General features: G+C 42.7%; 1 protein-coding gene across 20 annotated transcripts in view; it reads left to right on the top strand.

Moving 5' to 3' along the window:
• Positions 1-22,736, top strand: part of TCF7L2 (transcription factor 7 like 2) — a 207,019-nt gene that overhangs the window by 63,082 nt on the left and 121,201 nt on the right. For all 20 annotated transcript variants that reach the window (XM_024193491.3, XM_024193492.3, XM_024193497.3 and 17 more), the window contains exon 4: positions 18,986-19,087. In XM_024193491.3, coding sequence (XP_024049259.1) covers positions 18,986-19,087 — 102 coding nt within the window. The remainder of the gene's footprint in view (positions 1-18,985; positions 19,088-22,736) is intronic.

Here is a 22,736-nt window from a genome sequence, read left to right on the forward strand (position 1 = left end):
AAGCGTCTTAAATATTTTAAAACCCTTATTTCCTTTACATGCAACAATAGTTTAGTTATATATTATAGACTTACAGAAAGAGACCTTCTAAAAACGTCAAACTGTATTACTGGCACGCGAAACCTTAAATTAGAGTGAATAAATGACGACTCGGCACACCACTTCTGAAAGGTTGCTGACCCCTGATCTAGATATATATTTTTTTAAACTCTTTTCCAGACCTGCCACTGACATGTCTTCGTTCCGTGTATCAATCTGGAAGAAGCCCATGATCTATCGGCGCATGACATGAGAACACAATGAGCATGTCTACACTACAGTTAAAAACCCTGCAGCTGGCCCATGCCAGCGGACTCAGGCTAGCAGGGCTTGGGCGAAGGGGCTACTTAATTGTGGTGTAGGCATTCAGACTTGGCCTGCAGTCTGGGCTCTAGGACCCTGCAAAGTGGGAGGACCCTGGGCTGCCCGAGCATTTACAACTGCAATTAAACAGCCCTTTCAGCAGACATGGGCCAGCGGCGGACGTTTAATTCTAGCGTAGACATACCGTAAGAGTCTACACGGCAATGAAAGACCCACGCATGCCCGCGTCAGCTGACTCAGGCTGAGGGCTATAAAATTTCAGTAGAGATGTTTGGAGTCCGGGCTCTGCGACGCTGCAAGGGGGGAGGGGTCTGACAGCCTGGGCTCCAGCCTGAGCTCAAACATGTACACTGAAATTTTGAGCCCTGTGAGCCTGAGCCAGCTGACACGGGCTCCGAGACTCTGCGCTGTGGGTTTTTTATCCTAGTGTAGACATGCTCTGCATCAGCGTCCTGAAATGTGGCCTCCGTGTCTCCTACTGTTTGTGCGTGTGTGAGGAGAACAGAACTTCTTTATGGTGAAATCTCAACTTAGCCAGAACTGGGCCAAGTAAATAAAACAAGACCTCCCCTGAACACCTCGGGCAACCCTCTGGTTTAAGCAATCTCCTTAATCTCCATGCAGTTTCTAATGCAATTGGGTATGACCTTTTCCTTAAAAAGCATCTCTAGGTGAGCGGTCTTTGCAGGATCTCTCTTGGGTGGTCACAATATACAGGTTGCATTGCAGTTTTCTTGGAAGGGCTTTGTGAAGATTTAAACGCTTTCATTGTGCGTAGTTTTCTTATACCGTGTAGGTTTTCGCTTTCATTTTTAACGTGGCATGAAGTGCTGTGTTATGTAACCATTTTAAAGAAATGCACCATGTGGTATGAGAACTGTACAGTTTAGTTCTCTTCGTAGGCAAGGCTGTACCGTTGCATAATCCAATGTTGTCGTTTTTTTGAAACAGTCTTAATACTTAGTAGAGTTCTGTTCTTGTGGGGATCTTTGTGTGCTTTATAAACAATTAAACTACAGAACACCCTGATTTGCTAAACTCATTTTATGGCTTGGTAAACTGAGGCACTAGACGAAGTATATTGCTCACAAAGTCAGTAGTGGAGCTGTGCATAGAACCTATGTCTTGATTTCCATGTACTTGTTTTAACTGTTACAAACACTTGCTTCCAGAATACATGGTTTTTAGGTACCATCATGGGCTGCACTGTTGAAAAGTAATGGTTTTCAGTGTCCCTTCTTCCCCTCTTAAATACAAGTACTGCAGCTCCTAAATATTAGTCAAAACTTGCATTGCAAAGTGAGGAGTCTACCAATTGTATGAGAGGGCTGTTACCCCAGGTAGCGTCTGTATTATTGGAACTTCTGTATTTAAGTCAGCATGAACTTGATTTGCTAACTCATTTCCATAAAGTTTGGATACATACCAATATGGTCAAATATCCCTTTCTTCCTTTTATGTTTTCTGGTTATTTTAAGTTGAAGTTGTTTTTCAAATACATGCGACTATTACGTTTCCGTGTGTGTGTGTGTGTGGCATAATAAACATAAAAAGGCTTCACATGTACTTGGTGACCCAAAACCACTGTCCCTTAAATAAAAAAGTTGCCTTGTGGGCCAATTAGTTTAAATCTCTGCACTAAATATAGCAATGCAAGCCACATTTAGGCTATTTAAGGACTTTGGAGGCTCAGGGCTGCTCTGATGACTCCTTTGTTTTAACCTTTGGGTTCATGGCCTTAGTGTAATAAAATGCAAATCTTGAGACTTTGGATGAGGTGGGTGGCTTAGTGGTTGAGATGTCAGGGATGGGGGGAGGGAGGAATGCTGCATGTTTGGGGAGAATGTGGTCTAGGTCCCCGGGGCAATGAGTTGGGTGTTCTCAGCCTGGTTGCTAGAGAAAAAGCATTCCTCATCTTTCCAAAATAAACCTCTTCCAGAACCACAAAAATCTGGCACATGAGGCACAGGACATGAGCTATTGTGGAGGGTAACTGATACCCTGACTGCTTGAAAAAGGTCTATTCCCAGTCAGCATTTTTGATGATTGATTTTTTTTCCCTTCCTTTGGGGGGAAATGTAGGACAACACATGTTGCCCTTCAACCTGCAAAGGAAAATCAACTCTTGTGTTTCTAAAGGAGGTGGGGTGTTGTGTGTGTTGGTTTTGTGGTGGTTTAGTTTTTAAATAATATTTCAAAGTAGTATTTTTTTCTCTGACTTGTGTTTAGTTAAAACTGAAAGAAATTAACAATACTTTTCACCACTTGTGCTGTTTTGCTTTTAACCAGTTGGGATTACAAAGTTTTGCCTGAGCCTTTTCTAGTTGGTTTTACTTTTGGGTTTCTGTGCACTATAGCACAATCTCTCATTGGGTTGCAAACACAGAGGAGTGCTTGAACCACCCCAAAATTGCATTAAATATTTCTATTATATATAATATTATGTACAATTCTTTTTTTAAAAATCTAAATTTGGTGCATAATTTACTGCTACCTGGAAACAACTCTTTTAAGTCATGCAACGTGATTAATTAGAATTTTCCAGAAAGTCCCTGAATTCAGTGCTTTTGTATAGAGAATAACTCACTTCCGGCCATGCCTACTTTTAAAAAATATATTTCTTGCTTGCTCATTGTAGAAAAACATGCTGAGAAACAATCTTCTTGAATCATCTGTAGTAAGGAAAAATATTTTTTAAAAATCTCTTATTTAAGTTCCAGAAAAGTATATTGCAGTATTTCTGAAGAAACGTTTTGGAGTCACAAATTGGAAACCAAAGAATTATACTTAGTTATATATTGGGTGGGTTGGGAGGTAAGGAGTGGGAAGGAGGGATGGGAGGTGACACTTCTTCTTTGCATATAATTTTTCTTTTGTCATAATCCCAAATGGTGCATCTTTCCTTCTACCTAAATATATTATCCCTTTTATGTCCCCTGGACATGTGTGGTGATAATGATAATATTGGTTATTTCTTCCATAACTACTGTGACTTATCGGTTGCTTTGTCTTCATACTTTTCTTTTTCACTGACGTTCCTCATCCTTCCCTTGAGTGATAGGTTTGTGTGGTTTTTTTTTGCTTGTATATTATGAAGGAATTTGTGGTGGTGGAGGGGGAGGGAAGGGTATGGGCTTCCCCTGAGTGATTTGGATTAGACATTTGTAGTCTGCTGTCAAATAACAAGTGTGTGGAGATAGTTAACCATTGTGTGAGGATTTCGGGGGAAGCAAAGCCTTCATCTTTTACTTTTCTAATGGACAATTGAGACATTCAGCTTATGTTTGAAAGGAAAATGGGTGCGAGTGGTCTTGCTGGCCTCATGGGCTAATGCTGTGGAAGGAGCAAATAGAGGGAAGGATTATTGATTGGGGAAACAACTGGTGCTGAATCCTGGGAGGGAATGTTTATTTCCCTGCTCTCTAGGAGGGATTTGGAAAGAGCTGTAATCCAGGGTTAGGAGTAATTTGTTACAGCAAGATGATACTTGAGTGGCAGGAGGATTCTGGCTGAGGCAGCAAGAGTTTTAATCGGAGGAGTAGTTCCTCTCCTAGAAAGTCATTCTGACAAAAAATTGCCCCCACCTCACAAGTTTGTTACTCAACCAGCAAAATTAACCAAGGGGGCTCTTGACCCTTTTTGTATTTTTTTAAGACATTTACACACAATTCGACTTAAATCATTACAATGAGGAATATGTACAAGGATGGGAATGCAGTGGAAAGTTTTCCAGTGGTGGTTTAAAAAAAAAACCCCAACACTCTTCCTAACCTCTCCTGTGAGATCAGAATGTTTTTGGTTTCAATATTACCTTGGGGATGTTTTTTGCAAAGTCTTATGATTACATTTTCTATGTTTAAAACTTTTTTCTTTTGGCTTGGTTAAAAAAAAAAAAAAAGAAGACAAGTTTCTGACCCTGGGGAAGGAGAGAATTTTGCAAGTTCTTGGTTTTCATGACAGTCTGAAATCCTTGGAGCCGTGTATTCTGAAGTAACCCCTTGTGGCAGTGAAGACCCAATCACACATAGAAACCACAAGGGAGGCGACAGGAAATTCAGTATGAAATTTGCTGGGTTTACTACAGAGTGGCTCCCGGCAGTTCACCCAGAATTGCTACATCAACAGGAATTTTTGTGGTAGTGATACAAGTCATCATGAGTTTCACTTACCCAACAATAGGAGAAAATGAGACTTTTTCAGTAAAAACACCCATAGATGACATTTACCATAACATGCAAACAAAAAAAACCCTCTTCTACAGCACCTTTCATTGAAGGATCCCGAAGAGTTCAATGCAAATATAGAATTAAGATGCACAGTACCACTCTGTGGTATGTAAGTATTTACACCTACATTACAGATAGGAAAATTGAGATGAAACTATAGCTCAAATTCCAAGAGTCCCACTCAGGAGTGAAGCCCTATTGCGTGGGCATTGTAGAAATCCACATAAAAAAGTAATCCTTGTCCTGGATGTCTTACAGTCACTACTCTCATTGCCTTCAGGTAAAGTTATAGGTGATTAGCATTTCAGAAATTAGACCAAGGGGTTCAAACTGGTCCCTCAAAAATCCAGGCTTCCAAAATCAAGTGGCCAGCTTGGAAAATGTTGGTGTATGTGATTTGCATAAAGCCACACAATGAGTCCTTTGCAGAGCCCGGAGTAGAGCTCAGGAGTTACACCATGGCCATACTGATTAAAGTTATGACATGCCGTGGTTGGAAGTACATTGCAAAGTGAACCTGAAGCAAGAGGTTCCCTATATTGATCAACCCCTTCTGCCTCTCCCCTACCAGAGCAGGCAAAGCCAAGATTTCCCCACAAATAGGCAACACGTGGGAGAGTAGGTTGGACAAATGCCTATTTTTGGTTATGGTTCTAAGTGGGGGTATTAGGGCTGGAAAATCTAGTCAGGAATAAACTGGTGTACACAAGAACATAAGAACGGCATACTGGGTCAGACCAAAGGTCTATCTAGCCCAGTATCCTGTCTGCCGATAGCGGCCAATGCCAGGTGCCCCAGAGGGAGTGAACCTAAGAGGTAATGATCAAGTGATCTCTCTCTGCCATCCAGCTCCACCCTCTGACAAACAGAGGCTAGGGACACCATTCCTTACCCATCCTGGCTAATAGCCATTTATAGACTACTTGTCTGTGTAGACAAAGATTAGTGTTGGTATATAAACATCATGGGAAATAACTCTTCTGCAGCCAAGCCCTCCATGGGCATCCTGATCATTGCAAAGATCTCTTGCTGTGTCTTCATTAGTAGAAACCAAAAGCAGATTCTTTAATGCATGTTTGGATGGTCCACCCTGTGGTGTCAGGGGGCAGATATGTTCTACAAAGTTAAAGCAGAACCACATTAGATTGATCTTCCAGTAGTGGGATTTGAACATGGGTCTAAAAATGGTGGTTGCAGAGTCTGAAATTGGGCTACCTACTTTTAAAAAGCTATCAGCTCCTTAACATAGTTTGAAAGTTCTAATAATGTGGTCAGAGCTTCTCCTTCATCAAAGGTAGTTCAGATCATCGATGTGGTCAGTCCCACTAACCTGCTCTCAAGTCTTTCAGCACCCTTTTTTAAATGGGGAGGAAGGAATGTAGATTTTATGAACCATAAAACCAATTCTTGGTTTTCATGCAAACATTAGTAACAAAACCTCTGTCACTTTTATATTTCTTTCTTTTGGGAGATTGCCAAAGAGTGAGAGAGAAAAATGAATTTTGGGTCTGTGCATTACATTGTTCAATAAATCTCATGTTGATTGTTTTGCTCATTCAAAATATCCCTATCTACAAATGGAGTGAATCTGCTGAAATTTCACTCCTTCCACTCTGTTTTTTCTATAATGAACACTCCATGCTTCTTTGGAACACATCATGGTGCAGAGAAATTCTTCTAAAATAATATGTATATGATTACATTTTTTTTTTGGTTTTAAAATGAATAAAAAGCTTGATGTTTTACGGTCACTGAATTTCTTCTGTCCTCCATGATTATTTTATAGCTCAGTAAGTCACTGATATCCAAAATGCACTACTAAGTTCTACAATATGACCTGTGGCAGGTTTCAAATTAAAAATAAAATTAGTGGAACAAGGTGGGTGAGTAAATATCTTTTATTGGACCAACTTCTGCTGGTGAGAGAGACAAGAGCTCTGGGTGGCTTGAAAGCTTGTCTCTCTCACCAGCAGAAGTTGGTCCAATAAAAGATATTACCACACATACCTTGTGTCTCTAATATATTGGGACCGACATGGCTACAATACACTGCATACAAGAAATAAAATTAGTGGCACTCTCCCAAGATCCACACACAAACCAAGCTCTGCTTGCTTGCTAAGCAGAAGAGAGACTATACAAATCTTCATAATCCAATCATTCTGCAGTGCCTAGATTCTTTGGTAATAAGGTGCTTTGAAAACATCTGTGGACAGACAGACTGACTATTTCACAGCATTGGGAATATATGTAGAATTAAACTGCTCTCTAGAGTTGCTCTGAGAGGTTGAATGAACTGTACTTCCACATCACATGAATGTTATTCTTTTTATGATTTTTCTGTTAAATTAGTTCTTGCAGGGTCTGGTTGGCCTCACTCTTGTTTCTGGAGGCCAAGTATTTACACCAGAAATCCCACCGTGCTAAATGACAACCTTGTCGCTCTCTGCAGACAGTGATTGGGCACGCTGAATTACCCATTCACCCAAGACCTTTTGTACACTAGCAAAAATTGGTCCTGTAATCTGCTCACCTACCATGCCCCCCTTCTTCTCTCCATGATGTAACTTCACTGGCACAAATGTTTATTGAAGCTCTACAGTAGACAGGGGGTCAGCATTTGAGTCTTTTCTACACTAGTGTTACTATCAGTGTTACCATTGTTGGAGCTGCACTTCTGAGTTACAGATCTAGTTCTTGCCACTGTAGACAAGGCCATAGAGGTGACTCCCTAGGTCAGGTTTAAGACACAGTGACAGTTTGTGCAAGATCCTACCCCTTCACAGGTGCTGCCCATGAAGTATCTCTTCTGTGGACACATTCTGTCTCCATGATTGTTAATTCAGCACCTTCCCTGAGCATTACAGTCACATAATGTTTTAAAATGGTTAATTTTGTTCATGGATGCTTATTTCAATTATATCAATCATTGTATTATAATAGTGGTTTTCAACCTTTCTTCATTTGCTAAAAAATTTCGAATGGAGGTGCGGCCCCTTTGGAAATCTTAGATATAGTCTGTGGTCCTCCAGGGGTCCGCAGACCACACGTTGAAAACCACTGTTCTATCGTAACGACAACCTTTCGCGGACTCCCCCAGCCATAGTCTGCGGACCCCCACGTTCAAAACCACTGCTTTATAACAATACCTTTCATTCTAACTTCTGTATGAGCTAATTCTTGGTTTATAGATTCCAACGCCAGAAAGGACCATTGTGATCACCTTGTCTGATCTCCTATACAACATAGGTCATAGAACTTCCCCATAACAGTTCTGGACTAGAGCATATTTAAAAAATAAAATTAAAATCCAATATCAATTTTAAAAATTGCCAGTGATGGAGAATCCATCATGACCCTTGGTAAATTGTTCCAGTGGTTAATTACCCTCACTGCTAAAAATATATAGCTCATTTTCAGTCTGAAGTTGTCTAGATTTAGCTTCCAGCCATTCAGGTTATACATTTCTCTGTTAGATTTGAGAAGCCCATTATTAAATATTTGTTCCCCATGTGGGGAGTTACACACTGAGCTCCTTGAGTCTGTCACTATCAGACATGTTTTCTAATCCTTTAGTCTTTCTCATGGCTCTTCTCTGAACCTTCTCCAATTTATCAACATCCTTCTTGAATAAGGACTCCAGAACTGGACACAGTATTTCAGCAGTGGTCACACCAGTGCCAAATACAGAGGTAAAATGACCTCCCTACTCTTGCTCAGGATTCCCCTGTTATGTATCCCAGGATCTCATTAGGATTGTTATTAGCATTTAAAAACAGGCTACTTTGCCATAGAAGCACAGAGTTTTTTCAGGCTGTTTCTGCCCTATGCATTGCAGTGTGAGTATGCCTGTGACTAGATATCATGGGAATCAATAAGATGCAGTGATACCAAGCTGGGGCTACTGGAGTGTGCTTTTTCACAGATGTGTGTAAGAAAAGCTGCGTACAAAGCACTGATATAGCAGACTGAACACCAGCTGGGAGGTGGTGGGGTTTAGTGGTTATGGCAGGAGAAAGGGAGTCCGGTTTTATTGCTGTCTCTGACACTGGCTCTGTGACTTTGCTGAGGTCACTTTTGCTCAAGTCTGACTTTCGGAGGTGAGGTTGACCCAAATAGGCCCTGCTGGGACTAGTCTCCTCTGCCAATCAGGGCACTTTCGTCTGCCTTATTTCATTCTAAAATGGGAACAGTATTTACCTGTCTCACAAGAGTCTTAGAGGTCTTGGTAAGATCCTTTGATAAGAGTACTTGCTGCACGTGCCCGGTTATTGTTTAATCCTGTTTTCAGGCATCTCTGTTTCAGACCAGACTGAGCTATTTAATGGGTAAGTTTTAATGCTCCAAGTTACAACGGACCCTGGAAGAACTGTATTATCATTTCAGTGAAGTTAACACTGGCAAGAAATACTGAAACGGGCAACTTTAGGTCCCCTTTTTTGGGAACTCTTATAGTATTGGAAAGGAAAAAGGAGGAGGGGTAACTTAAACTGAAAAGAGCAGGGAAATTCCGACCCACAGGTGTTTTTGCTTAGGTGTAGCTTCAGTATCTGTCCCACGATGCACTGCTCTGCTACCACAACAAATGACTATTTGGGAATTAAGGACAGAAGCTTTTGCTCGGGGTGTGTGTGTGTGTGTGTGTGTGTGCATGAGCATGCGTTATTTGTCAGTTCAGCAATATCATTATATTATCTGAACACCTTTTTGTAGGTTGAATTAGCCTTGAATTTACATCTTCATTGAATATTGCAGTGCCTTGTTTATCTCAGTAGTCCCCCACCCCCCCGATATACTTGCTTTACAAAGGAGATTTTTATAACGCTTTATTTATTCCCGGTTCTATTGTAAAATTTATTCTAGGCTATTTATTATTATGTGATTATTACTCAAGTATCATTCTTATTTTAAAATTATTGTATTTTTAAAATGGTTATGGTAGTTAGCAGAAGGTTCCTAACTAGAGAAGAAAGATGTGGAGGACAGAGAAACGTATTTTTGTGTTTGGACTCAATCCTTCATCCCTTGACTGCGGTGGGAATTTTTGGTGTGGAAAGAAGCAGGTCCTTTGGGAAGCAGGATCAGGCCCTTTATGATTAATTGTTATTATTTACTAGATTTCCTATGAATTTTACAGTAAATTGTGAATTGTTTGGTAAAGGTGATTTGTCATAGTATTGTGAGGGGAGGGGCATTTTGGGGGAAACCTAAAACTCTCCATTGAGCCCCCATCAATTTAGTTACTTTGTAATAGATTAAAAATTGTCTTATTGGTGCCTGGGTGGAGAGAGAACCAGAAGAAGAATAATGGATTAAATATTGGAGCAGAAACTGAATGGAATTTTGCTACTGACTTAAATGGGAGCAGGAATTGGCTGCAAACTTTGCTTCTTGTGCCTAAAGTACCGATCACTTTTTGGCATCTGATTGCATTTCCACATAACACAGCAATTACCTGGCTGAACTCTTTGGCTTTCTTTGTTGTCTTATTTCTTGGTTTTCCTCTGTATGGTCTCCAGAAATGTTGCTGTCACTTTAGTATGGACACTTTTTGGTCCTCACTATCACTATGGGTGTAACACTGACTGAAAGCTGAAAGACTGACAAACCCTGAGTAATGTTGGAAGCTAGATATCACAGATGGGCCTGAGCTGCAAAGTTTGAATCCAGGGTTGAACTTCCACAAGATTCAGCAGTGTTTGGTGCTGCCCAAGAGAGAGGCTAATGGCAAAGGTTAGATCTGGGTATTTGGATTAGGGATGTTTTGATATGGGCTGTGTGTCAAGGTCCATGAAGGACTTTTAGAAAGGAAGGGAAATTGTGTAGGTGGGGATTTGGGCTGGCAGATAGAGTAGGTGACTGTGAGTTAGGGTTTCTGGCTTCTCTAGGATTCCCAATTCCACCATGGATTCAGTTAGGAACCTTGGACATGTAGAACCTTCGTCTCTGTGTGTTTCAGTTTCTTCGGGAGAATATGTACCAGCCTTTCAGAACCTGAGATGCATAGCCTCGTCTCCTCTAAAAACACATAGTGGGCTTTTTTTGCTCTGAGGCAGCACTCACTAGAGCCTACCAGTGGTGGAAACAGTACTGGAGCTGTGTGGTAAAAACACATGCATACATATTCCTCCAGTGGAACTGTACTGCTGCAGAAAAACATATTATCACAGCATTGGATGGGTGCTTTGAGTAATGGTTTCTAATGAACATTCCTAAGTTTGAATATTGGGGGTGAGGGGTGTTGGAAGGCAGTTACCAATAGATACCATATTTCATGTTCCCAAAAGAGCACATTGCTGAGGGGACGGGAAGGTGGGGGGCAGGGCCACCCTAGGGGGGTGCGGGGCCCGGGACATAGGTGCTGAGTTTCTATCTGCCGAGGGGTGCTCTCCCTTGCTCTGCCCAGGCCCCACCCGCACTCCACTGCTCCCCCCACGGCTCCACCCCTGCCCCGCCTCTTCCCTCCCCTGCTGCCCCCGCCTCTTCCCGCCCCACCTCTTCGCCACCCAGTTCTGCCCCCTCCCAGAGCGCGCTGTGGCCTGGCTCCTCTTCCCCCCTTCCCCCGCACCTCCAGATGCTGCGAAATAGCTGATTGGCAGTAGGCGCTGGGAGGGAGGGGAAGGTTGGCGGGGAGGCTCTTCCTTGCCCCTCCCCCCACCTGCCTCCTCATGAAGCGCAGAGCCCCGCAAAGCGTGGTGCCTGGGGCTGTCGCCCTGATTCGCCGTACCCTAGGCACGGCTCTGGTGGGGGGGAAGGTACAGCTCTCCGGCTGCCCAGCTCTGAAGGCAGCGCTGCTTCCAGCAGCAGCACAGAAGTAAGGGTGGCAATACTATACCATGCCACCCTTTCTTCTGCACTGTTGCTGGTGGTAGTGCTACCTTCAGAGCTGGGCGGCAGGCTAGCAGCCGCTGCTCTCCTGCTGCCCAGCTCAAAATCACAGACATTTGTTCAGATTTCAAACATCTGCCCGGATGGAGATTGGAGGACCAAAAAAGAGGTCATGTCTGGGGAAACCTGGACGTATAGTAACCAGATAGCATTTTATTTTTCAAAACAAAGTCTTGGAAGAGCAGTCCCATTTAGCAGGTTGTTAATACTGTCACTGGAGACCCTAGGCAGGTGGCTTTGGTTGGGTTCCATGGTATACCAGACCTTCAGAATGCCAGCTGAAGTAGCAAGGTGACTTGTAAAATCTTGCTTCCTATAAGGGTATGTCTACACTACGGGATTAATCCGAATTTAGATAATTCGAATTTGGGAAACAGGTTGTATAAATTCGATTGTGCGCAGCCACACTAAGCACATTAATTCGGTTTTTAACCACATTAATTCGGTGGTGTGCGGCCACACTAACCCTAATTCGAATTAACAAAATCGATTTTGGCGCTACTCCGCTCGTCGAGGTGGAGTACAGAAATCGATTTTAAGTGCCCTTTAATTCGAATTAACTGGCTCTGTAGTGTGGATGGGTGAAGGGTTAATTCGGATTAACGCAGCTAAATCCGAATTAAAGTCGTAGTGTAGACCAGGCCTAAGATTCAAGATTTTTCTTTTTTGCACCCCTTTTACAAAAACAAATCTGGGCCGTTTGAGATATTTGCCTTTCCCCTTGTGCTAACAATTTAACAGCCTTTTAAACAGCTTTGGTTTCTCTCAAGTACGCTAGCCTCATATGTATTTTAATCTTTGTGCAGAGGCCTGCATCATAACAATTATTTTGCATAAGTTCTCTTGCTTGAAATGTTATTTAAAAAAAAACCACACACTAATGACCCACAATTAGATCATATTATTAAACAGAGAATAAAATACTTATGCCAAGATTGCGTTATTTAAAAAATTTAAGAAGGTGGCAGTGGAGCCTATTTTAACAGTTTGCTTGGAAATAATTTGCACAGGTTTGTTTGAGTTAATTGGCTGGAAAGTTGAGTGTTTGTATAGGCAATTCATAATTTCCACACTGAGGCAGACAAGCAGGAGGGGAGTGTGTATGTGTGTCTAATGTTGTACAGGGAGGGCGAGAGTGTTAATTCTGGACTACTGATGGTGGGAATTTCCCTCCTCTTTGCCCCCGCTCCTAGGAATGTAAAACCACTGTCAGAATGCTGGGAAAGTCAGGCTTGAATTTTTGTAGTCCCCTTGCAAATTAGAGGAACTGCCTGACTCAAATCGGCATTTAGGACCGAAAGAATAGGATTTCCTGCTATTTAGTTGCTCAAGGAAGGAAAGGATTTACCTCCTGGCTGTAATAGGACCTAATTTTCTTCTTTTAATAAGAATAACTGAACATTGCAGCAGCAGTAAACCTGTGAAAGCAATCAGTCTCTGCCCCCCTTCCCCCAAAGTTTGCATGTTCGAGCTGTGTTGTAACTCTTCCTCTGCCAAAAGAATCCTCCCTTCTACAGTTTCCAACCTAATACCTAATGTATTGTGCACGGGTGGTGGTGGGGGCCACGGCAATTACTTGGCATCTCGTTCCATTGTGAAAGAGAGAGTTGCTGAGGGGTGGTTGCTGCTACGTAACTCCATAGGACCGCTTGTTCTCCCCCCTTCCCCCCCCCCCCCCCCCAACCATCTGGATTCAGTTAGCTCTCTCGGCAGTAGGGCTGAGTCTCATTTCCTCCAACCAGTAATATTATATAGGCAGTGATTCTGTTCTGCCCTAACATAATTGAAAATTATGTGTATTGTAGACTCGTAAAAAGCTGTGGCTCAGGTAACCTGTGGAGATTGGATATGGCACACAATGAAGCTTTTATGCAAAGTAAGAATTATAAGCCACTGCATTAACGTCGTATTATAGGCATGGCCGTTCTTGGACGTGGAGTCCTCGAGCCAGGCTTGTCACCTTAAACAAAACGAATATTTCATACTTTTATCAACGGGGCTGGCATTTTAAAGCCAGCCAATTACACTTTTGTGAGCGTCCCGGCATTGAAACTGTCCGTTAGCTTGACACAGTGACTTGCTGAGGCCCTTTGTGTTTATCCTCGGGACAGAACATCTTGCCCTTGATGGGGCCGGAATGTAAAACTGGAGGCTTTCCACTGGCTAGAGCTGATGGAAGTTACTTTATGACCATTGCACATCACCGCTGTTTATGAGGGCTGTTTATTTTCCCCTTTGATACGCGTGTAGCTCCCACTGGTGGTAATGGAAGCTGCACGTGTGAGAGTGCATGTGTGCAAAAAATAGACCCTTAAGTTTGGAGTTTTCTTTTTGGACTCCACTTGAATTCACTTCCAACTGTGTCCAGGAAAAGAGGCGGCTTTGGCTACCTCCTAGACTTTGCAACGTGAGATTTCTTGGCATCTCTTTGTTAGGGGTGGGTTGCAGAAGGGTTTTACTGGGATTTAAACATATAAGAGCAAAGCAGTTGTAAGTTTCTCCCTGGCTCTTTCTTTCACTTAGCCTGTTCTACCTGGACATTGTGGCAATCACTGTGAAATTACTGACCCTCTTCTAGAGACTGAAGGTGGAGCAGAAAAAATTGAACCTTTCACATAGGGTTGCCAACTTTCTAATTCCAGAAAACCGAACATACTAGCCCCGCCCCTTCCCCGAGGCCATGCCCTCTGCCCTGCCCCTTCCCTGAGGCCCTGCCCCCCCGCTCACTACATTTTCCCCCTCCCTCGGTTGCTTGCTCTTCTCCACCCTCACTCACTTTCACTCGGTTGGGGCAGGGGGTTGGGGTGCGGGAGGGAGTGAGGGCTCTAACTGGGGGTTTGGGCTCTGGGGTGCGGCCAGAAATGAGGGGTTCAGGATGCTCCGGGCTGGGGTTGGGGTGCAGGGGGTTGAGGGCTCTGTCTGGGGCTGTGGGCTATGGGGTGGGGCCGGGGATGAGGGATTTGGGGTGGGGCTCCAAGGGGTTCAGGATGTGGGAGGGGGCTCTAGGCTGGGGCAGAGGGGTTGGGGCTCGGGGTTGGGATGCAGGCTTACCTCTAGTGGCTCCCAGTCAATGGTGCAGCAGGGTGGGGGCCTGGGGCAGGCTTCCTGCCTGTCCTGGAACTGCAGACGACTCTGCATTCTGGAAGTGGACATCAGGTCTGGCTCCTAGGTGGAGGTGTGGCAGGCAGTTCTGCATGTGCTGCTCTCGCCGCAGACACTGCCCCCGTAGTTCCCATTGGCCATGGTTCCCGGCCAATGGGAGTGCAGACTCGGGGCGGGGGCAGTGCATGGAGTCTCGTGGCCCCCCCACCTAGGAGCGGACCTGATGGCCCCTGCTGGGGTGCAGCGCGGAGCCAGGACAGGTAGGGCCTAGCCTGCCTGAGCTCCGTGGCACCACCGACCGGACTTTTAACGGCCCGGTCGGCGGTGCTGACTGGAGCCTCCAGGGTCCGGTCAAAAACCGGACACCTAGTCATCCTACTTGCACATGGAGTTTCTTTCTGAGGGAATTTAGTGCCAGTAAAAGGTTCTGAACTGATCACTGGAGACCACAGCCTTTTGTTTAGCCACATAATAGTTAGCATGTAGAAAGGGTCTAATATGAACTTCCCCACCCTGCACGTTCAGGGCATCTGACGTGCCCTGGGGGAGTGCTGCCTAGTGACAAAAAGACACTCCAGTGTCCAGGCCTGGTCAGTCCTTGACCTGTCTGCTAAAACTGCTGACAAAATGAGTTTCTTTGTGGGTTTGTCACTCTTGTAGCAATATTTTAAATCACTCATGACCATCTGATGGCTGTCTGGTGGGCTAGGAAAAATGCCTCACTCGGATAGCTGGCACTTAACTGCCTTTACTGCATGTTAGTAGTGGTAGAACTAACCCCTGCCCTGCAGATGGGTCATTCAGGTCAGTTCTGAGGCACATCGAGAGGTGCTGTGGGGGCACTTACCTTGTGCTTGTGCCTGTTCTTTGGATACCCAGCAAACTTCAGACTCTAGGGTAATGAAGCAACATCTTTCACCAGCTCTAAACATTTTAAAATGCTGCTGAAAAGTTTGGGGAGCTATTACTCATTGTGGTCTGTCAATCCACTTATCATTATTTCTTTTAGTGGAGTGGGTTTGTGACCTTCAGTGTAACCCATTATGAAGGAACTGACACGCAAGCCTTTGGTGCCTTGTACTTATTTTTTCATAGTCACGTTTATATGGTGATGTAACAATCACCATGTGTACAGTACCTGAGAGTTTTCAAGCCTTTAGTAATTGATTTGTCCGGTATTGCCAACCTCAGATGTTTTAAAATCATGACTCAAACTCCCCAAAAAATAATGAGATTGGTCTTTAAAAAAAATCCTAAAATTATCTTTTTTTTTCTTCTTCTTTTTTTTTTTTAAATGATACCTTTTTAGGTTCTTTTCATTTGCCTTCTGCTTTTTGAATCTCTAGTCTACGGTACTCTCAGGGCACATTTTCAAGCTTTTGTCCAAACCCAGGATGGGTAGATTCTTACTCTTAAAATAACAATAACAATCATAAAAGCTGAGATTCTTTCGTAATCACTTGTCTCTGAAGTTTAGGCGAAGGCCCAGCTCTCGAGCATTGGGAAACTTGTGATTAAAATTGTGAGTTGGCAACATTGCTTCTCTGAAGTAATGATAGTTTTTGTTAGGTTTTTTTTTTTTTTTTTTTTTTAGAAATTCTGGAAGAGTCGGACTCCAATTTGCCAAAATCCCAAATGTGAAGATTAATAAAAACAATTTTTTTCTTGGAACTTGAAGAACCGAAAGGGGCACAAACCACGTGTTTATTTCTTTGAATGCCGAAGCTTGAAAATATGAGACTCTCCAAGGGTATATCTACACTGTAGTAAAAAACCTGCAGCATTGAGTCTCTGACTCTTTGAGTTTCTTGGGCTAGAGCCCGGGCTTGAGACCCTACCTGCTCGCAGGGTCTCAGAGCCTGGGCTCCAGCCTGAACCTGAACATCTGCACTGCTGTTTTTAGCTCTGCATCTTGAGGCCGGGGAGGGATAGTTCAGTGGTTTGAGCATTGGCCTGCTAAACTCAGGGTTGTGAGTTCAATCCTTGAGGGGGCCATTTAGGGATCTGGGTCAAAAATCTGTCTGGGGCTTGGTCCTGCTTTGAGCAGGGGCTGGACTGGATGATCTCCTGAGTTCCCTTCCAACCCTGATATTCTGTGATTCGGGCCGGGTCTTGTATTGCAGTGTAGACATACCTGAAATGATAGTGCATCTCTTGTTGACAATGTCTCTTTGGTCACCTCAGCGCATACAGCCTTGCGCCTACCAGGCCTTTCACGCTAGTAAATGTTGTGTGCACATAAATGAAGGCATTAGTATCCTGCTAAATGCATGGAATCAAATAGATGCAGACACTGGATATAACGGGTCTAACAGACGTAACCTGTTAGATCAATGAGGGTTCAGTGCAGGAAAGTCCCACTATAGTGTGTCCTCCAGAACTTCGTTCTGTTTGTTTTTAAATGTCACAAGCAATGTGGCTTTCACCGTGTCCCTTGAGAAAACTATTCCACAGCCTGATCCATCCGTCTGGCTGCATATCTCAGAGAACTGCAGGTATACTTCTTCTACTAGTTTGTTGGGGCCAATTTCTGCTCTCTCTCCGGTGCATGTCAGTGATTCTAGTGACTTTAATGGGAAGACGTGCATGCCCTAGTGCAGAACTTGAAGTCCATATCTGCTCCCAGTGAAGTCAGTGCCAAAACTTCATTGCTTCTTGAAGTGTGGTTCAATTCTGAAAAGTGACTAAGTAAAAACATTCTTACTTAGCACATCTGCTCTTCTGCTAACTTCAGTGACCCACAGAATCAAGGCAGATGAGAGAGTGAGCTGTACTCTATTTCTTCTTGTGTATCATCAGCTAGGTTATTTAAGTTTCACGTATAAGGCCAATCAGTTACACCTATGCAAACCTATTGAAGGAAGTTAGGTTGCAGAGGTGTCATGGAAGGCTATTAGAGAGAAGAGGTGGGTGAGGTAATATCTTTTATTGGACCAACATCTGTTGGTGAGAGAGACAAGCTTTTGAGCTACACAGAGCTGCTCTTCTGGTCTGGGAAAGGTGCTCAGAGTGTTGCAGATAAATACAAGATCGAATAGATAATTCAGCATAAGTAGTTAGCACATTTACTAAGGGACCATTCAAGGTGAAGTGGCCTGTTAACAACACTGTAAATCATAGGACAGAAAAGGTGGGTTAGTGGGTTACAGATATAATAAGCCATAAATCCAGTGTCTTTATTAAAACCACGTTTTTTAGTGTCTAGCAAAATTATGAATTTGAGCTCCTAGGCTTGTCTTTTAAAAGCGTTGTGCAGGTTTTCGATGGGGATTGATAGGTCAGATACAGAGTGATCGCTTTGTGAAAAGTCTTCACCCACAGGAGATGTGGTGGTTTTGTCTTTTATCATTTTCCTTTGTGAGCTCAGTCGAGAGCATAGTGATTGTCTTGTTTCAACCACTTAGTTGCTATTGGGGCATTCAGTGCACTGGGTGAGGTACACCACATGTTGTGATAGGCAGGTGTAGGAACCATGGATTTTGAAAGGTGTGTTGTGGAGGGTGTTGATCATTGCAGCAGTGGAAATATGTCTACAGATGTTTGCATCGGTTGTTTTGGCAGGGTCTGGTGCTGCTTTGAGTTGGTGTGGTGCTTGCTTCTGATGATGAGCTTGGAGAAGTTTGGGGGTTGTTTGAAGGCCAGAAGAGGGGGTTCAGAAAAGCTTTCTTTTAGGTGGGGCCCCCATCAAGTATTGGGTTGTAGTTGTTTGATACCCAAGAAGGAAATAACCCATTTTGACTTACAGACCTCCTGGTCGAGTTTGCAAAGGTAGCACAGAATAAACTTGTAAACTGAGAACATTTGATCTGGAAGCCACTGAGAGAAACTAAACGTGGCACCTCACAGTGGTGAACACAGAGTTGCCTTTCAGAGTAGAACTGCATGGTGAGGTTTGTATGGTGCTTTGAAGACACAAAGAGCTATACAAGTTGATTATTACTATTACTGGCATTTGCTGAATAAATTCTTACTGTGAGATGATAATATGCTGGGATTCAGGAGTTTGTTTGTTTGTTTATTTATTTTAAGACTTGACTGTCCGCCCTCCTTCCCTTCCCCCTGCCCCTCTCAGTTTCTCAGCTATTTTATTTCTGTGTGTGTTTTTTCCTCTTCCAGATCTGATTTGTTAATAAACTCATTCGAGATAACATTGTCTTTGCAATTCGCTTTATTTCCTTATTCTGCTGTTTGAAAATGCTGATGTATGAAAATGTTAGTGCGCTGCACCAGTTTTGTTTCACATAACCATACAAAGGTACCTGCCGTCTCTTTGTTTTTCGTTTCAGATCCTTGCATATGTTTTAAGTTGTATCTTTTTGCCCATGTTAGCTAGGATTTGTTGTTTTATTTTGTCTTTCTTTTCTGAACTCATTTTTCTTTTCCCATTTTTGTTTCCTCCCATCCAGTATCTCCAGATGAAATGGCCACTGCTTGATGTTCAGGCAGGGAGCCTTCAGAGTAGACAAGCCCTCAAGGATGCTAGGTCTCCATCTCCAGCACACATCGTTGTAAGTAAACTCAGAAGACATTCTTCCTTTGTTGAAAGAAAAAAAAAATGACATTTGACATTAACAGCATTTGCTTGTCATCCTTTTTCTTTTACTCAACACACAAAAAAGAGCAAGCCAAACCCAGGTTAAAGGGTGGGGAATGAGTTTTTTGTTGCTGGGCAGCGCTTCAAAATATTATCCATGGCGTAGAAGTTCTTGCTTTTTGGAAAAGTGAAGACGCTAAGTGCCCCTGAAATTTACACTTGCCAAAACTATTTTGATTTTATATAAGTCCGATCCAGTTGATTTACAATTCTGACTTTCCAGCTGTTGAACTGAACATAGGGTTTGGGAGAATATTAAAAAATAAACCACCTCCAAGACGCATTGTGAATTCTGGGTCTGATCTGTAATCCTCACTCAGACAAATCTTGTGTGGGAGTTAGTCAGGCAGAGCCTTACCCGAATAACGGCTTGTTAGGATCAAGCTAAAAATATTTTAAAACTAACAACAACAAAAGTCTTTTGGTTTCTGGTGCCTCTTCCCTTAGTATAAACACTGAATGTCAGCAAATAGTATGTTTACAATTCATCTCAAGAAAAATCCAGTTCCATTATTGAATTCTGCTATTGGAGTCAAATTGCTTCCCATATAGTAAAAGTGATGGTAAAGTTACAGTGTTAAGGCCGCATGTGAGTATGTGTTTAAACAATGTCCAAAAAGTTTTAAAAAGAAACGACTTGTTATTTGTATACTGTACCATGCATCTACGACTGCCCAAACTCATTCACATTCACCTATATCTGCTTTTTATGCAATTTTTAGCTAATGAGCCCATCGGTTTTGAATGTTGAGCTGATAAATTAACCTCTTGAGAAGATGGCTCACGGCTTGTTAGAATATTTCTTTCAATATATTTTATCATCAGATCTCATGTTTTTGACTTTATTTTTTTATAATTAATGGATACGAAGGTGAAATTATGCAAAAAAGAAACTGCTCATGTATTTTTGATATAGGATCTAAAGCTGATATAGTTGAGAGATTACATCAGACACTTGAAAGATATTAATTTACTTTAAAAAAAAAAAAGAAAATAACTTAGGAATTTCTGTTTTTAAAAACATTTGTGTCTCTTCAACCTGAAAAGTCCCAGACCTTTTGTCTTAAATAGTTTTGATAGAATGTTTTAGTAGCTCTTTGCATTAATAGTTTTAAAATCCGACCTGAATAAGGCAAAGCGAAATGTAGATGGTTTTGATATTTAAATGGTCAATGCCAAATGTTGGTGGTTCACTTTTGAAAAGATTTTATTTTTCCTTCCTGTTGTTTGTGCTATTGCTATATTACGAGCTTAAAGAAAGACGTTTACTTTGCTAGCTCTTTTATCTGGTCTACAAACAAAATTCCTAGCCTTCTTCCCGCCTCCCTCCCGCCAGCCTATCACCTATTTTCTAATGGTGAATAACCCAACAAGAATCTGTCTTTTATTTCCTTGTTTGTCAATCCCATCACCAATGGGATCATCAGAGATGAAAACATTCCTCTGGGAACTGGGCTTGATAACTCATGTGCCCTCTGCTGGCTGGCTGGTTGTCATTCTCTGCCACAGCAAAGCAAACTACAGGGCAACATGCACATCGCTAGTCTTTCATTTTAAATTTTGCTGTGACAGACTTGTTTATCGGAGGAGGAAAGAAAGATTTTAATAGATTCTGGTGGATGATTTTTGCTATTGGATTATAAGCGTTTTGAAGGTAGGTCAAGTGTTGCTTGTAAATAAGTTGTCACCTATTTTTATATATGATTGCAATTTAAATGCTGAATCTAAAAATGCAGATGAAGATGGGAGGTGTAATTGAATTTCAGGTTTCACTGAAGTCTGTTAGAAGAATGGGCTCTGCCCTTTATAAATAACAATTTTCCTCCCTTCAGACACAGTGTGCCCCTATCGGGAGAGCTCACAAGCGACTTGCTAGTGTCTCCCTTCCTGCAGCATCCCTGCCCATTTAAATGCTGCTCCACCATATGAGTTGACACTCCCTCAAATTTTTTTTTATAGATTCTAAATTCTCTTACCCATTTTGGAAACCTTTTTCAGGAAGCCTGAGGTGGAATCTTCTGTGGATTGTGACTATTTATGGGGCTCTTTAAGAGCTGTTTCACTCTGCGATTCAATAAAAAGTGTTCTTACCATAGCAACCACTTAGGCCGTGAGGAACATATACTACTTCTGAGATGGAGACCACCTTCCAAAAGAGCCACAGCTGGCATTTGTAATGTGATCTTTTGTGTTACTTACAATGTTCTGGGGGAAAGAGGTGGCGGGGGGGAAGAAATGTGTTTTGATGGAACAAAGTTTGTGCAAGGTTTAATGTTGTTCGTTTTTAAACGCCCCCTCCACCCCCACTCCAGAAGAAAGCTCTGCCTTGTTACGTAAAAATGCTGTTTCCCTTCCCATGTCCGTCCCCCTCCCCTGCACTTTCCTTCCTCACTCCAATTCCTGGTCATGCCAATAGATAAAGAACAGAGTTTTTTGTAAATGAAGGCCTTGTGGCTGGTGACATACCGGGGGAGGTGGTGATGGCAGAAAGAGGGCTAAGTAGATGCAGATGCCAACTGGACTGGGATGTGTCAGGATTCTTCAGTGCCACCATTTGTTGATGTACAGCACACCAGGGAGTATTGCTAGTTTCTCTAATAACGATCTGCACTAAGTGGTGCTATGAAAATGTGATTAGTCTTTATATGGAAAAGAAGAGATATTTACCTCTGTGTGTGTGTGTGTGCGCGCACACGCAAAATAGATATGTATATAAACAGTTCCTTCCACCCCCCACATACTTCTGTCTTGTACGCATGCCATGTACATGTGCTGATTTTTCTCTTGAAATCCTTTGTGCTGCCTCAAAGATCTGTAATGAAAGGACTGACACCTGCAAATCGCTTCTTATGTTTCATGTATTTCTGAAATCAAGATTTGGGGCTAATCTTATAGCTGGATTACAAAGGGAGGAAAGGACTGTTCTTATGAATACTTGGCCACAAGTCACACAACTCCTCCTTAGGGCTACGTGCTTTACACCCTGCTTAGGTGAAATGCCCATTGGCTTCAGTGGGAGTTTTGCTTAAGGATTGCAGAATAGGGCTGCATTCTAACGATTACCATGGCGGTACTTACTTGTCTTCTGTCCTCTTTTTCAGGTTAGTTTAAGAACATGAAGTTAAGGCTACAAAAATTGAAGCAAAAGACCAGCATGAATAATTTGGTTGGATTACCTCCAACGCTGAGGGCTGGGTTAATACTGCTTTTCATGGTGCTTGAGGGGGTCTCCAAAACCTCTGAGAACGTCAGCTGGAAAGGGGTTCTCAGGACAATTTTTTTGGTGGCCTCAGAGTGCGGCCACCAACGCTTGCTGGTGGCCGCTCTCACACTTTTCCCTAAAATACTTAATGAGCTTTAGGAAAAACAAATAAGTACGCGCATATACACTTCCAAATCATTGTAATTTGTTTATGATTAGCTAGTAAGTTTGTTGTGAAAAGTGATATTAACAAACATGCAAGTATCACTTTTCACAGCAGACTGACTCAGCCCTGTCAAGCCAAGGGACAAATTAAGCCCCTTGATGGGGGAGTCAGGGGAGGCAGCGGGGGCCAGGGGCA

This window comes from Terrapene carolina, unplaced genomic scaffold (assembly GCF_002925995.2).
Source record: "Terrapene carolina triunguis isolate 2854851 unplaced genomic scaffold, T_m_triunguis-2.0 Scaffold95, whole genome shotgun sequence".
In the NCBI taxonomy this organism is placed as follows: domain Eukaryota; kingdom Metazoa; phylum Chordata; order Testudines; family Emydidae; genus Terrapene; species Terrapene triunguis.